The sequence below is a fragment of the Uranotaenia lowii genome, chromosome 3, assembly GCF_029784155.1.
Source record: "Uranotaenia lowii strain MFRU-FL chromosome 3, ASM2978415v1, whole genome shotgun sequence".
Lineage (NCBI taxonomy): Eukaryota > Metazoa > Arthropoda > Insecta > Diptera > Culicidae > Uranotaenia > Uranotaenia lowii.
In genome coordinates, this window is record NC_073693.1 from 54,306,430 (window position 1) to 54,321,937 (window position 15,508).

Consider the following 15,508-nt stretch of genomic DNA (forward strand, 5'->3'; position numbering starts at 1 on the left):
TTTATAACGTTTCAAAAATCTGTTTTATAGATTGAAAAAAAAAACTGTTATTATTTGTTTCCGTTGAATATTCCAAAACAATTTATTTTTTTTCTGGCCCGCCAGCCAATCCCATTTCTGAAATTTAACCCGCCTGTTGAAAATGTTGGCCACCCATGGTTTAAACCATCCAACAAAACTTCTGACTTGCATACAAGCTTGCTTCAGTGTTGGTTAAAACGGTCGTCCAAGCGCCGCGACGTCAAAATCACAAAAGTCAGACCAGATTAGTCATAACAAATAACAATCCCCTGAGCGCTCATCACTTCCTCTGCCCTGGCGCTTTTTCATCCTTCTACATCCTACTACATCATCATTATTACAGCTACGAGCTACGACAGGGCAGATATTGTGTGCTGTGGCCTGTGCGCCTATGTGCTGTGACTAACATTCGTCGAATAAAGAGCGCAGAGTGAAGAAAATTAGTACTGTTGTCCAGCAGTGGAAAGCAAAACTGTCGTCGTCGATTGACGAAAATTGCCTTTTGCTCGGCTTCTAATCATCGTTTATTATCTAACGCACTGTTAGAGGGAAGTGTGGTCCAGTTGGTTCCGTAGACAGGTTGTAGCTAAGCAGCAAATCAGCCGGATCTAGCGAAAATGCTGAACGGTAAGCCATAGATAACATTTTTTTTCCATTGCTTTTCCGTCGTGTATAATTTTTTCCTACTAATACTAAGGGGGTAGAGAGAGAGAGGGTGAAACAGTAACACCACCCGCATCTCGACCACCCAACACCCACCCCTTGGTTTGAAATCAGATCCCTGTGAGGGGGCGGGGGATGGATGGCCTGATCTCTCTGCTTAGAAGAACGAAACACCGGAAAACAAAAACCGTGGATGATTCGCATGTGCTTGAAATTTTATTTTATTTACTAACAACAGCATTTAGTTTACCTTATAATGCAGGGAGGTCATTTTCGGTCATCTATACTCGGAGAAATTTGGGTCTTATTATCATCACTCATGTTTTGATGATGTTCTTGACATATGCATTTGAAATTGCTTGGCTTATGCACATTGCTAGCTAAATTTGAGTCACGCATAAAGTCTAATGTGTGAAAGAAAATACAGTTTATTTTGTTCAAGAAAAACAACACAAAAAGTCTTGCTTTAGTCACCCTCTGAAAACAATACTGATGACTTTCAGCTGTTCTTTACAAGGTGGAGTAAAATTTCAGTTTAAAACTTTTTTTTTTAAGGTTTTTTTAATGACACTTTACCATCTTTGTGGCATTCGTGTCTTAGTTTAAAACTGATCTAGCGCAGCCGTTCGAAGATCGTCAAAACATCAATTTGCCTGAAATATTCATAACACCAAAACACCCTGAACTCATCTATAAACAAAATGTTAAAAGGAAGAGGACACCATTTTAAAGGCGACTGCTAGCTAACATGAAAAACTCTCTTTGCTTAAATTCGAACGGAATACCCTCCATATTTTTTGAAAAGCTTCATGACTCATCTCTGTTATCTGTAAACGAATATTTTAAGCATCACACCATTCGCTGTGGAAGGATGCTTCTATGTTCCCTATTCACAAAAACGGGGCAGAAGGGATGTAAATTATAACAGAGCAATTTCCGCCTTATGTACCATTGCAAAATTCTTCCAACTGGTAATCCTGGATCCTATTTTCTCTTTACACAAGCAATTTTTTCCAACGATCAACATGGTTTTATGTCCAGTGCTCAACGAGTGCGAACTTGTTGACTTTTATATCTTTTGTGCAAGGCAGCCTTACAGCGGGTATCCAGACTGATGCAATCTATACAGACTTGATAAGAGCCTTGGGGCTGCAATTCGAAATTACCAAAAAGTGTCTTGACTATCACCTCCTGGGTTGCCAGGTGCCCAAATTTGTCTGTAAAACCAAGACTTTTGACCCTTCGTCCAGATATTGGGCAGACACAGATTTTGCCCAGATTTTTGCTGAGAGTGCCCAGATTTTACAGACTTTCAAAATTTAGTGATGAAATCAACGTTCATGTATCGGATTTGATCCGTAAGTACCAGATTAGATTGAAATCTCGCTTTTATTCATTGGTATTTGACCAATTATTCATTAAACATATTGTTTTAAAAATAAGATCAGCATGGTAGGAAACAGTGGTTGTTATATAGTTCTCTCTCCGCTCGAAAATATCCGGAATACCACAGAAAAACCAAACATACCCCCCCCCCCCCCCCCCCCCTCCCGCTCACACGAATCGTCAAATTTTTTGTTTAGTACCAAATTTGTGATCTTCACAGACATACACAGACTTTTTTTCAAAATTGCCCAGATTTTTACTCCTCAACACCTGACATCCCTGACCACCTCTCTTTGATCAAGAGTCTAAGAAAGGTGAATATCTTCTATACGTAGGGCTACTTAGCTCAGCTTGGTGATCTGATTTTCAATCAGACAATGAGAGGTTCAACTCCTCACTCCCCTAACGAAAAGTTAGCCTTAAGTTATAAACTTAAGGCTCAGCAGAATAAAGGACAAAAACACAAGAATAAGATAGTCTTCGTACAAAACAATAAATTATTAAACTCTTACGAATACAAAGAATTATATTAAGGCTTCGTCAAAAAAAACAGAAATTATAAACTCCTGGTTCACCAAATTGATTATACACCGATTACCGCTCCTGTTGTCATCGTCTGCTGTTCCTTTGGTCTTTTTGAGCTCTTATTTAGTATCCGAATCATTTCGAAACTTAATAATATAAGTACACCAAGGTTTTTTACGCGGTTTTTTACACGTTTGTAAGATTAAGATAGGTAAGTTCACATCGGGCGAGTCTCCGCGTGAACGAGACCCTAGTCTCACAGGCCTCAACAAAGAAGGAGTGAAGTTGTTCCTTCCTCTTAGGCATTAAATTTAGCCAACAGGGGAATCTTTAGTGATTTCCTAACGATATCACGAAAAACATAAAACTTGAATGTTCATTTTACAACATTGCCTTAGCAAATCATTTTATTTTTGGCTCCAATGGCCCATGATCGAAATTATTGTGGGTTGGCAAACAAAGTATCAAGTTATAATTTTCGACTTAAGTGCAAAAACTGCATTTTGTCGAACTCGGTGAATGGCTTGCTGACCCGGAATCCTCCTGTGCGTCGTTCTCCTGCTGCCCTGCTGTCATCCTCGGACCAATCATCACGCTTGCCACCAGGCAATTCGCCTCCGGGGACCGGCTAACACACCCCGGTGGCTCACGGAGCAAGCGAACGTCTATCGCTGTTGCTGCTTGAGTAGCTGCGAGTTTCCGAAACCCGCCACCAGGTGTCGCGATTGCCTCGCCCGATGAATGTTCTGGATTCTGGCCACCAGATATCGTAACGGTCACCACTGGCCTTTCCCGCACGACGTCGATTCTTCCGGAACGGCACTGCTCCCGCTGCCTGGCTGCTGCGAGCTTTCAAAACCCGCCACCAGATGTCCTGTTCGTCACCATTGGCAGCCCACACACCAACAAATCACTCCGATTTTCCGGGAACAAAATAACTTCCACGGCCCGGCCTGAGTCGATCATGGCTCAACTGAGAACGACGGCCGGTTGCTGCTGGATCTTATGGTGATGGAGATACACCAGGCGATTCTGCTTCTGGACGGTAGGCGAACCTTCTCGAAACCACGCTGAATCCGGGAGCCACGACTTTTCTCCGTTTTCGCCACTGATGGCTTCGCGAGGAGACTTCCCGAGTGACTGGGCGATTCCAACGATGACTGCAGATCTGGTTCCTCCTTGTTGGCGGTGTCGTCGAGGCCTTCTGCTCCCTTGCCGCCCAACAGTCGAAACCGAAGAGAAAAAAGGAAGAAAAAACAGAAAAGAAGAGCCCTGGAGGCGTTTGCCCTTAGAAGGTGCTTTTGTCCAGATCAATTCTCTCTTACCCTCGTTTAAGGGGCTCTTCCGGCAGCACGTTGTTTTTTCTTCCGGCCTTTTTGTCCGGTTTTTCTGCTGGCTTTTTGTGTGCCACAATCGTTTGAGCTGCGGACGCGCGGAGAACACAAAACGAAATTTGTTAAATCAGTGCGTCAAGGAACTTTTCACTGGACTCACCAGATTTTCCGTCGCTTGGTAGCCTCGTTTTTTGGTCGTTCCCCGCCTGGGGCTATCAGGACTGCGTGTTCTCGACTCACTGACTAATGACACAATGTCAGATTTTTTCCGGAAATTGCGCGCACGTTTATTTTCTTCTCTCTCTTTCGGCTTTTTGTTTATTTCTCTACGGTTGGCAACTACAGTGTGGTTCGTATGGTTTACCCAATTTCGTTCAGATTTTGTTTACCCAATGTACACTGAGTGTAATTTAAAGCGACTTTTTGATTCGCAATGTTTTGAACATTTATTCCGAATTGGCTTAAGAACAGAATAAACCAAGTATAATATTTCATTGTTACACGGTTTTTACGCGGATTTCGCGAGAGAAAATATTCCTAAAAAAAAGGCATTTTCAGAGGAAAACATTTAGATTCTTTTTGAAGTTAAGAAAATCTTAGCTCTGAGACTAAGAACGTGATACATGACATCTGACACCTGAGTCCTGAAATCGAGACCTGAGACCTGAGATCTGAGACACGAGACATGAGACCTTAGAACTAAGACATACGACCTGAGATCTGGGACCTGAGACAAGAGATATGAGACCTGAGGCATGAGAAAAGAGCCATGAAACATGAGACCTGAGACATGAGACATGAGACCTGAGACAAGAGACCTGAGGGATGAGACCTTAGACAAGAAACCTGAGACCTGTCACATAAGACCAGAATCCTGAGACATAAGACAAGAGACATGAGACCTGAGTCAAAAGACATGCGACCTTAGACCTGAGACATGAGACTTGAGACATGAGACATAACACCTGAGACTTAAGACATGACACCTTAGACCTGAGGCCTGGGTCCTGAGATCTGTTGACATGGGACATGAGACTTGAGAGTTTCATGTCTTATGTCTTATATCTCATGTCTCAGGTTTAATGTCTCATGTCATGTTTCATGTCTCATGTCAACAGGTCTCAGGTGTCATGTCTCAGGTCTCAGGTCTCATATCTCATGTCTCAGGTCCAAAGTTTCATGTCTCATGTCTCAGGTCTCATGTCAACAAGCCTCAGGTCTCAGGTATCATGTCTTAAGTCTCAACTCTCAGATCTAAGGTCTCAGGTTTCATTTCTCAGGTCTCATGTCTCATATTTCATGTATCGTATCTCATGTCTCAAGTGCAATGTCTCATGTCTCAGGTCCAAAGTGTCTCATGTCTCATAATGTCAACAGACCTCAGGTCTCAGGTGTCATGTCTTAAGTCTCAACTCTCAGGTCTAAGGTTTCAGGTCTCATGTCTTAAGTCTCTAGTCTCAGGTCTCTGGTCTCAGGTCCCATGTCTCAGGTATCATGTTATATGTCTCAGGTTCAGGTCTTAAGTGTCAAGTTACATGTCTCATTGTTTCAAGTTTCAAAGCTGCAGAAACTAAAAGGTCTTTTTTTACACGGCCTTCCGCAATTAGCACGGTTTTTTACAAGGTGTTTTTACGCGGTACGTATATCAGTGTAAAAAATAACCTTGGTGTACTCGCTTTCTGAGCTCTGTCATGAAAGTGCTTTTGCCTCTGTTCCTGCCCCATCTATCCACTTGGGTGGCGATGGTCCAACAGACCACTTACCCTTCTCAGGGTTTGGATTTTAACCAATTCTACAATTTCTATATTTTGAAAAGTCTTTTCGCAAGTCTTTTCTGGGTTCATAAGCGCCGACATTCAGGGGGTAAATGTTGAGGAATTAAGCAACTTTCTGATGCAAATAATTCTGAAGCATTTACACATATTTTTTCAGAACTTGTGATAAAGAAAAGCCATAACTGCACAAATTATCAACAGATCATCACACCATCAAAACAAGCACAAACTATCATGAATAAAACAACGTTCAAGAACATACCTACAGACTTTTATATTTTCGTCAGGACTGTGGAAAAACCCTCCGATCGGGGAAAGAGAACTTCTGCAAGGTATATCTATATTTTAAGAGCCACATTTTTTTCGCACAGCTTGGGTAGTGAATACTAGGTATTAAGTTCATAACTAAAACGAAAGTGCTTGTCTTAGTGTTTAATTGTTGGTTCCAGTATCACAAGAATAAATAAAAATTTTCGTTCACGTACATTAGTCGCAACATAGGCAGTACTATTCAAAACTTGTTCAATGTATTACTCGTTCCAGTGTTAACGTCGATTTTCGTACCTGTAGAGCCAAATCGCTATCGCTGCTAGTACAGCGATCACTCGTATTTCGAAACACTATACTATAACTCTATGCTCATTTCATGTTCAACAAAAAAACTCTTAAATCGCATTAGACACACCTATTTTAAAATACTAAATTTCGAATTTGGTTTATAGGTATCTGGCTTGGGAACAATTTTAGAATCGTTGAACCCACATTTTTAAATTCTAAAAATCATTTTTCTCCCATTCCATCTCCCAACAACTCGTATCACTTTTTGACAACCCACTAACAACAATCGTCGTTGTCGGTCACGCGGTGTTTCGCCAACAGTGTGGCAACGGTTGCTCGGGGTCGATACGCCGCCGAATAAGGTGCTGGAGGTCAAAAATGATCAGTACGTGAAGCTGCCGGTCCTACTGCGGGACGATGCCATGCGACTGTATGGTCCCGTCCAGAATGGGTCCGGGGACAAGAAACAGGTCTGGGAGATCGTGCTGGAACGACCTCACTCGGAAACGATCAATAGCTCGTATAGGTAACTTGAAAAGCTTATGTTTAGAATATGATTTTAATTGGTTTTTTTACAGTCTCTATCGAGCTTCCTCCCTGGCTGAAGCGGAAGAAAAATTCGAGGCCTTTTATCAACGTCTTTCCGAATTGGTGAAGATTGTTCGCGAGGTGCGTGCTCCACCAAGATATAACAAATATCGAGAATATTAAACAACTGTCGATTAATTTCAGATGTACAACATGAACGGCATTCAGAAGATCTGTGACAGCCTGATCGAGCATCCCTCGTGGACGATGGCACACGTGATTGCGTTCTTCAACCTGACCGAGTACGTGTCGCATCCGAAAATCATAGAATCTCTCGACGATGCAGATCACGCCGATCTGATGACTCCGATGCAAGTGAGTTTCACTCTTGTTAATACATTTTTCCTGTGCGGTAGACTTAATCTGTTTCAAAATGTCCTTCCAGGTCGCCATTCAAGCGAACAATTTCGAGTTCGTGAAAACGGTTTTGCCCAACTGTAACACCGAGCATCTGGACAAGAACAGCAACTCTGTGTTTCACTACGCAGCCAACACCACCAAAAAGATGATCAACGTAATTGATACTTTCATTCGAAATGACAACCTAAAGATTGGTTTCATTCTTACAAATTTTTGTTTTAGTTGCTGACCGCCAAAAGTACGACGAATTTGAATCACTGCAACGCGGACGGTTACACGCCGCTGCATGTAGCATGTTTGGGCGACAAACCGGACTGCGTGAAGGCACTGCTGCTGGCCGGAGCCGATACCAACAAGATGGCACCCTGTGCCAGTAATGCCTTCAACCGGAATACCACATCCAGTAAGTTATGAACACAGATAAACCCTGGCATCAGTGTGTAATTAAAATTTCTATAAATTAAAGTTAAAAGGATGTTCCATTTGAACAATCTGATCTTTAACCGTTTGATTATGGCTTTACTATTTAATTTTTCCTGCTTTTCGCGTTTTCCATCCATCAATCGTTAAATCACACATAAACAAACACAAGACTCTTGTTCCGTAGGCAATGTGGCGGACTTTTTGGTGGACAACCCCAACAAACTGTTCACGCAGGACATGAAACACGGCGGTACTCCGCTGCACTGGAGCTCCAGCCGGGAAGTTCTCAACTCACTGATCGAACGAGGCTGCGACGTCAATCTGGTCAACTTCAACGGGCAAACGCCGCTGCATGTCATGGTGAGTACTTTTTGGAATTTTGGCAGTTGAAAACAATGCATTCGAGCGTTTCGTTAGTGTCTTCGTATTGTTGTATTCCATGAAGGATTAGTGACCAATTTGGAAATGTGTCATGTAGAAGTCCAGTTAACCATAGTTTTCCATGCTATGTGGATAACAACAAAGTGCCATTTGTAGTTCATCGCGAGTTTTATTCTACAGGACAGGCCGAGTATCAACTCTTGTGGAACCTCCGCTGTGACTTCCCCATTACCTCGTTGATCATATACTGAAGCTTCTCATGTCTAGGGTGGTCATAAACGGTTCCGATGGTCTCCTTTTATTACATCTTACCAGCTGTATCCAACAGACATTTCAACCAATATGCAGATGAGTCTCCTGTTGGCTTCTCAAGCATTGGAAGCCACCCCAGGTAGTCGTCTTCCTGGCTGGAGTTTGTCGAGCTTAACTTTCTTCGTGTGCTCCGCCTTTATAGTTCACATTTACTCTAACCCGTCATCCCAAGACCCGACATGTCTTCTGTCTGACGACTTGAGGTCTGGCCTCTGCTTCTGTTGGCTCAACGAATCGAGAGCAGTTTCTCCTAGATTCGCGGCAGTCACAGCACACGCCGGGGACTTACGGAACTACTCGGATGATTCTCGGCGATGACTTCATCCTACACTTACACAAGTGACTCACCCGCCGACAACGGAAAGTCACTCTACCCGAGAGTATTCTGCGACGTGCAGAAGGCAGAATCTGATCTTTGTATGGTTCATGCCGTTCCAGATAACAGGGGCTCCATGTCTTACCAGTGACCTTCTGAAGGCTCCCATGGGTTGTCGTCCCCGTCTTGTCTTTCTATGAACACCGACTCTCGTACGTTGAGCTCGTCTTTAACCTTCAGGTAGCTAGCACGAAGTTCACCAAGTTCTGAAATCCACTAGTAAGCCGGTGGCCGCCAGAATGCTTGGATACAACCCTCTTTTTTATTAGTTGATTACCCATGTGGTAAATCCTTTTTAAGGATTGCATTTCAAGGCACGGCGTCCCCCCAGTTTGCTACTCTCATGATACTATGTACCCTTACACCATAAAGTCCACCTGGGGCCTTCGGGCCATAATTTTCATCCGGACCTGCAACGAAGGCTGTACCCATGATGGGAGACCATACTCGCGCAAAGCGCTCCACAGCAATACTCATTTATTCGTACTACTCCAGCAAAGTTCTCCCCCTCTACTGTCACGATTCGCGACTCAAGGGTTGGAAATCCGTTCGCCGCTACATTCGGCCTCTTGTCACAAATTGAGGCTTAAGGGCCGGCGCCTCTCTTCGTGACTCGAGACCCTCTTACGCTCATCCCTCTTGACCCAATTCGAGACGAAAACAACTCGCCTCAACTCGTGTCTTAAGGGCCCTCTTTGTTTCCATCTCCTGACCCAATTCGAGACGAGCAGCAACTCGCCTCTCATCGAGTCTGGAGGTACTCACATCACTTAACGTTTTCTCCGTCTCACCTCTTTAAGACTCAGTCTGAAGCCCATATGTTTACGGCTCAAGGCCCTCTGCCCGTCGTGAGTCAATCACATCCGCGAATCGGGGCCAGGAACCCGATCGACACCCGCTCGAACACTTGGTCGTCCCGCATATCGGGGTCGCGACTACCCGATACGCGTGATGACCCCTCCCTCTTGCGACTGAGCACTGGTACCAGGACACCCAGTCGGATCACGTTTGTGCCACACTCGGTACGGAGGCTGTCATCGAAACTTGACTGTACCAAGTGTGACATGTAGTTCTCTTGGCCGTACGCCTGCCGGTGACGAGTCTGCAGACACGTTTCCTATCTGCACCACGGGGAAGTTTATTTTATTAGTTGATCAAACAGGTGGAAAATTCCTTTTTACGGATTGCATTCCAAGGCACAGCGAGCCACCGCGTCCCCCAGTATGCTACTCTGGGTCCATGGGTGCAATTGGACGACTCATGATACTAAGTACCCCTACGCCATTAAGTCCACCTGGGGCGTCTGGTCATAATTCCCATCCGGACCAGCATCGAAGCATATATACTCTGCCTAGGGTTGTTCGATCTTCTGGAAAAGAGCGATTCCCAAGATCGATCCAGCTGAATGGTTCCAGGATCGATCCACCTAAAAAATCGAAGCAAAAGGATCGATCCCTGCAAGATCGATCTTTAAAATTTTTGCAATGAGTGCTGCATAAGGACTGTTTTATGCTGAAGTAAATAGTTTTAAACGATAGGAAAGCTCATACATTTTATCATCAAATGTATGAGCCAAAAAAAATTTATTCAAATTCAACAACAAAATATGAAACTTTTCGTACCTTTGGTTGAGTGTATATTAAGCTTGCTAGATTGCCTAGTTTTACTCTGGTCTGGTACAGTCCGGTTGTCCAGTTTCATTGAAAAAGCCCGGATTTATTCTCTGTATATGCCAAATCTAACCAAAAAAAAATGTGTTGTAAAAATGTTTTATTTATGCGTCCAATACGAGTTTGTTTGAGCAAATGTTATAAACATATTATGAAAGGTTTTTTGGAAACGTAAAACACGATTTAAATTCTGCTGATGAGTTTTGATGAACAATATTTTTTCTTGATTTTTGTTGAGTTATTCCTGGGTTTTAACCAAATTGCCCAGATATTGCCCGGATTTTCGGATGACAATTTTGAAATCAAATATTCGGATTTTGCAAGTTTTTAGATAAAGTTCAAATTATTAGCAAGAAAGATAGGAATAAGTCTTAATAATGTAATTTTACTGATTAAAGCAATTCAACCATTTTAGGTTAGTTCACTTATTGAAATGCTTATTTTTGAAAAGACCACGGATTTCTTTTTTTCGCTGGTATTTTTAATACTATCAATTAAGCCGCAAATGCAACGTGTTCACACATATCTGGAAGGCTAAAGTTCAATTCTTCAAGAATCAAAATTTTTCAAATATAAATTTAATTAAGAGTAGAGGCAATAATAAAATATTAATTTTAGGAATGTTAAAGTTAAAAATTAAATATAAAATGAATGTGTTTTTACAAATAAAAATCTGTTATTCTGTGCTTTGACTACAAAATTCTGTAACGGTTTTCTGTGTTGCTGTTGTCATGAAATCAATCGAAAAGTCGAGTCAAATTTAATAATCGTATTTTAATATTTTCATTGCATAAAGTAAATTTACATAACAAATGCAATAATATTTCAAGATAAGATTAGAAATATGAGGTTAAGAAAAATAAAAAATTTGATACCACTATTATATGTACAAAATGCAGAAATTCTACAAGTTCTGTGAAAATTTTCAATATTATGTGTTTTCTGAGACAGATTCTGTGACGAAAATATGCAAGAACTTTGTGAAATTACAGATTATTGTGTGATCTCGGCAACCTAGTATCGATAAGAAGTTAAATTTTGAACTGAGTAAAATGCTACAGAATATTGTAACTTAACTCTAGGCTGAATAAGTTTTCAAGTGACCATTTTATGGAACTTTTGATTAATTGAGTATTCGATAAATGTTCTGGTTTTGTTCAAGAATATAGGTAAATGTGAAACCGCTACCTATTAGGTCGATTTTATTGGCAGGGAAGAACCAATAATGAAAAGCAGTCTTTAGGATGGTACAGGAATAAAAATTCTGCACGAAGTTGAATCTCAAGAACTCAGGAATAAAAAGAAAAAAAAAAGCTTCAAAAGATCCGAAGATCGGATCGAAAATAAACCGATTTAATCGATTTTTCCAAGGCTAAAGAATCGATCCAAAAAATCGGAAATTTGAGTTCAAAAGATCGATCTCGCAAAGATCGATCCAAGATCGACCTGCCTCTAGTTTCGATTCAAGACTCCTCTGACGACTCGAGGTCCGGCCTTTACTCGTTACTCGAGGCTCGCTTGGTTTGCACGACTAGTGTGCGCTCCGCCTCTGTTCGAGACCACTGCAAGAGACCAATGACCTTCTCCTCTAACGACTCGAGATCTTGGCTCCGCTTGGTTTGGCTCGAGGCTCTCTCCAGCAGCTTATCCTGGACACGCGCCTGTCACAGCATACGTACGTGGCTTTACGAAACTACTCGGATGATTTCCGGTTAAGACGTGATCCTACACCGACTCAAGTGACTCACCCGCCCACGGCGTGAAGTCACCCTACCCGAGAGTCGAGGGTATTTCGCGGCTTAAATATTCTTCTCCCTACGAATTCGACTGCGAAGAAGGTCAAGTCTTATCCCCGCAGTTTCCGTCGTAGGGAGCATGTTCTACTCAGATACTCCGCGGCGGTGGAGGTATCCTAAATACACAACGTTCGCGACGTACCTAACAGCTCGGCATAAGCAGAAGGTAGAGTCTTATCTTTGTATGCTTTACTGATAGGATCGGACGCACACTACTCGAATGCCCCCCGCCGAAACGGCATTCTACTCCGAGCGTGGTCCGGTCTTCCTCCTTCCTTTGGCTTGCAACTTTGGGGCGGGCAACCCTGGGCTTTTTCCCGCCGTGTGCCGAATCGAGAGCAACTTATCCTAGACTCGCGCCTGTCACAGCACACGTACGGGTCTTTAACGCTTGCGACTCAGATGAATCCCGACGGTGATGTTATCCTACCTGACTCGAGTGGCTCATTCGACGGCGACGTGAGACCTCTCTACCTGAGAGTACTCCGCGACGTGAATACTCTCCCCCTACGAGTTCGACTGCGGAGAAGGTCTTGTCTTATCCACACAGCCTCCGTCGACTCGGATACTCCGCAACGGCTGGAGTTATCCTACACACAGACGCGCGACGTACCAGGCAGCTCGGCATACGCAAAAGGTAGAGTCTTATCTTTGTATGCTTCACTGCCAGGATCGAACGCACACTACTCAGATGCTCCCCGACGAAGGAGTCACCCTACACCGGTAGCGGACTGGTGCTGGTTCTAACTCCTCTGCAGGGCAGTCATGATCCGGGTGAACCCATCGCCAAGTTTTGGCATCCTCACACATCCTCCGCACGCTGTTGTCGTCTGTCGTGTCTGGTCCGCAGGTCGCAAGCATGTTATCGAGTACTCCTTCGAACCTCGGACAGTTGAACACTACGCCCTCTGGTGTCTCGATTGTGTAACCGCGGGTTGGGCAGAACGGCGAGGGCACGTGTCCAAATCGGTGGTGGTACTGCATGAAGCACCCGTGACCATACAACCCTCCTTGATATGGTCGTATCGTATAAAGTGTGATACGGTCAAAATTTGGTCAAGGGAAAACGCTTGTAAATCGATGAAATCGTTCATTTTAAAAATCAAATTGAATTTCTTTTTCAAGTTTAATTAGTATAAAATTCAGGAAAAATATTCAGTTAGGCTTCCGCTTTTCCAAACCCGAATTGCCGGGCCTTACGCTTAACCCCTGCCATCAGATTTTAAACAGCCACCTTGTCCACCTTCTTCGCCGCAGAAAGCCAGTTTGCCTTGAACTGCTGCTCGTCCTTAGCAGTTTTTTTGATCTTCTTTAGGTTACGCTTGACAATAGTTCAATAGCCCAGTATTTCTCAATTGGGCGGAGCTCTGGCGTGTTGGGAGGGTTCTTGTCCTTGGGAACCACCTGCACGTTGTTGGCGGCGTACCACTCCATGGCCTTTTTATCGTAATGGCAAGATGCCAAATCCGACCAAAACAGTACGGATCAACCGTGTTTCTTCAGGAAAGGCAGCAGACGTTTATTCAAATACTCTTTCACGTAAATTTCTTGGTTGACAGTCCCGGAAGCTATGAAAAAGCTGCTTTTCAAGCCACAGGTACAGATGGCTTGCCAAACCAGATATTTCTTCGCGAACTTTGACAGTTTCATGTGCTTGAAAATATCTGCTACCTTTCCCCTTCCTTTTGCCGTATAAAACTCCTGTCCCGGAAGCTGCTTGCAGTCGGCTTTGACGTAGGTTTCGCAAGCTATCCTGCGTTCTAGATTTGAGATAATTTCTGCAAAGCTAATGCTTCAACACAGACGAATTTTTAAAAAATTTGGTGGTGTCTAACCCGTGTCGTGCGGCCAAAGGCTTTTAGCCTTCCACGCTGTAGAGGATAACCCACTGATCGCAGCAAAGCCACAAATTACAATTTCATTTACTTGTTCCAGGTTACCCGTGAGCGACTGGAATGCGTGGTTGCACTCCTGGCCCATGAAGCGGAAATCGACGTGGTCGACAATAACGGAAACACTCCCTTGCACATTGCGGTGGAGAAGAAGTTTTTACCCATCGTTCAGTGTCTGGTGGTGTTCGGAGCCGATATCAACAAAATCAACAAAGAGGGCAAAAGCCCCCGGCATATGGTCGGCAAGGACGATTCCGGTTCCAAGGATGCACAAATTCTGTACATCTTGCACTCTATCGGAGCCAAGCGATGTCAGGAGAGTAACGGCAGCAAGTGTCCGCCCGGGTGTTCCACTAAAGGAACCTACAATGGAATACCCCCGGCACAGCCGGAAACTTCCGAGCCTCGGGACCACATTGAACAAATGCTGGCAAGTACCAGTAAATGTCAGCGGAATAGTATTTCCGGTATATTGAGTAACACACTCCGGAACGTCCGAGAAGAACGAGAACGAGAGGCACGGGAATGTGTCGAAAAGGTGGACGTTACCCAGGAGCGGAAAGGTGCAAGCATGATGGATGCCTTGCTGTCAATGTTCATCAACAAGGCCGAAGCAGCTCCCAGCAAATCGTCCCCAGGGTCGTCCTCGAAAACTTCGCCCACCACATGGAGAAGTTTTAACGATTTCGATGACGATCTTATGTTGAACGAGCCTACCGTGCATGAAACAACTGCACCCCCACCGGAAGGTCAACCATTTTACGGACGAGGTCGACTGCTCTGTTTAGATGGTGGTGGTATCAGGGGTTTGGTTCTGGCTCAAATGCTGCTCGAAATAGAAAGACTTGCGCAAACACCGATCGCACATCTTTTCGATTGGATAGCTGGCACCAGCACTGGAGGTATCCTAGCGCTAGCCCTAGGGTGCGGCAAAACCATGAAACAATGCATGTGTTTGTACCTCCGCATGAAGGATCAGGCCTTCGTAGGCTCCCGCCCCTATCCTAGCGACTTGCTGGAAACGGTTCTGAAGGATACGCTCGGAGAATTCACCGTTATGACAGATATTGCACATCCCAAGCTGATGGTAACTGGCGTCATGGCCGATCGTAAGCCGGTGGATTTGCACTTGTTCCGGAATTACAAATGTGCGAGCGATATTTTGGGCATAGCAACACCCTCGAACAGCCGACGAATGCCGCCTCCTCAGCCAGAAAACCAACTGGTATGGCAGGCAGCCCGTGCCACCGGGGCGGCTCCTTCGTATTTCCGAGCGTTTGGACGCTTTCTGGACGGTGGTCTGATAGCTAACAACCCAACACTCGATGCGATGACCGAAATACACGAATACAACATGGCACTGCGGAGCATCGGCAGGAACGAGGAAGCTATCCCGGTAAGCATCCGACTGTTTTGAGAAGTTCAAAATCTAACTTAATCTTCCTTTA

At 44.0% G+C, this 15,508-nt stretch overlaps 1 protein-coding gene across 2 annotated transcripts in view; it reads left to right on the plus strand.

The window, feature by feature from the left end:
* Positions 1-15,508, plus strand: part of LOC129753640 (85/88 kDa calcium-independent phospholipase A2) — a 55,203-nt gene that overhangs the window by 39,090 nt on the left and 605 nt on the right. The window contains exons 1-9 of one of the 2 annotated variants that reach the window (XM_055749474.1): positions 273-648; positions 5,992-6,036; positions 6,584-6,788; positions 6,841-6,931; positions 6,995-7,165; positions 7,236-7,364; positions 7,433-7,613; positions 7,818-7,993; positions 14,104-15,456. In XM_055749474.1, the coding sequence (XP_055605449.1) occupies positions 639-648; positions 5,992-6,036; positions 6,584-6,788; positions 6,841-6,931; positions 6,995-7,165; positions 7,236-7,364; positions 7,433-7,613; positions 7,818-7,993; positions 14,104-15,456 (2,361 nt within the window). In that variant the 5' untranslated portion in view covers positions 273-638. Of the gene's footprint in view, positions 1-272; positions 649-5,991; positions 6,037-6,583; positions 6,789-6,840; positions 6,932-6,994; positions 7,166-7,235; positions 7,365-7,432; positions 7,614-7,817; positions 7,994-14,103; positions 15,457-15,508 lie in introns of those variants that run through there. The other variant, XM_055749473.1, reaches the window with a different exon arrangement.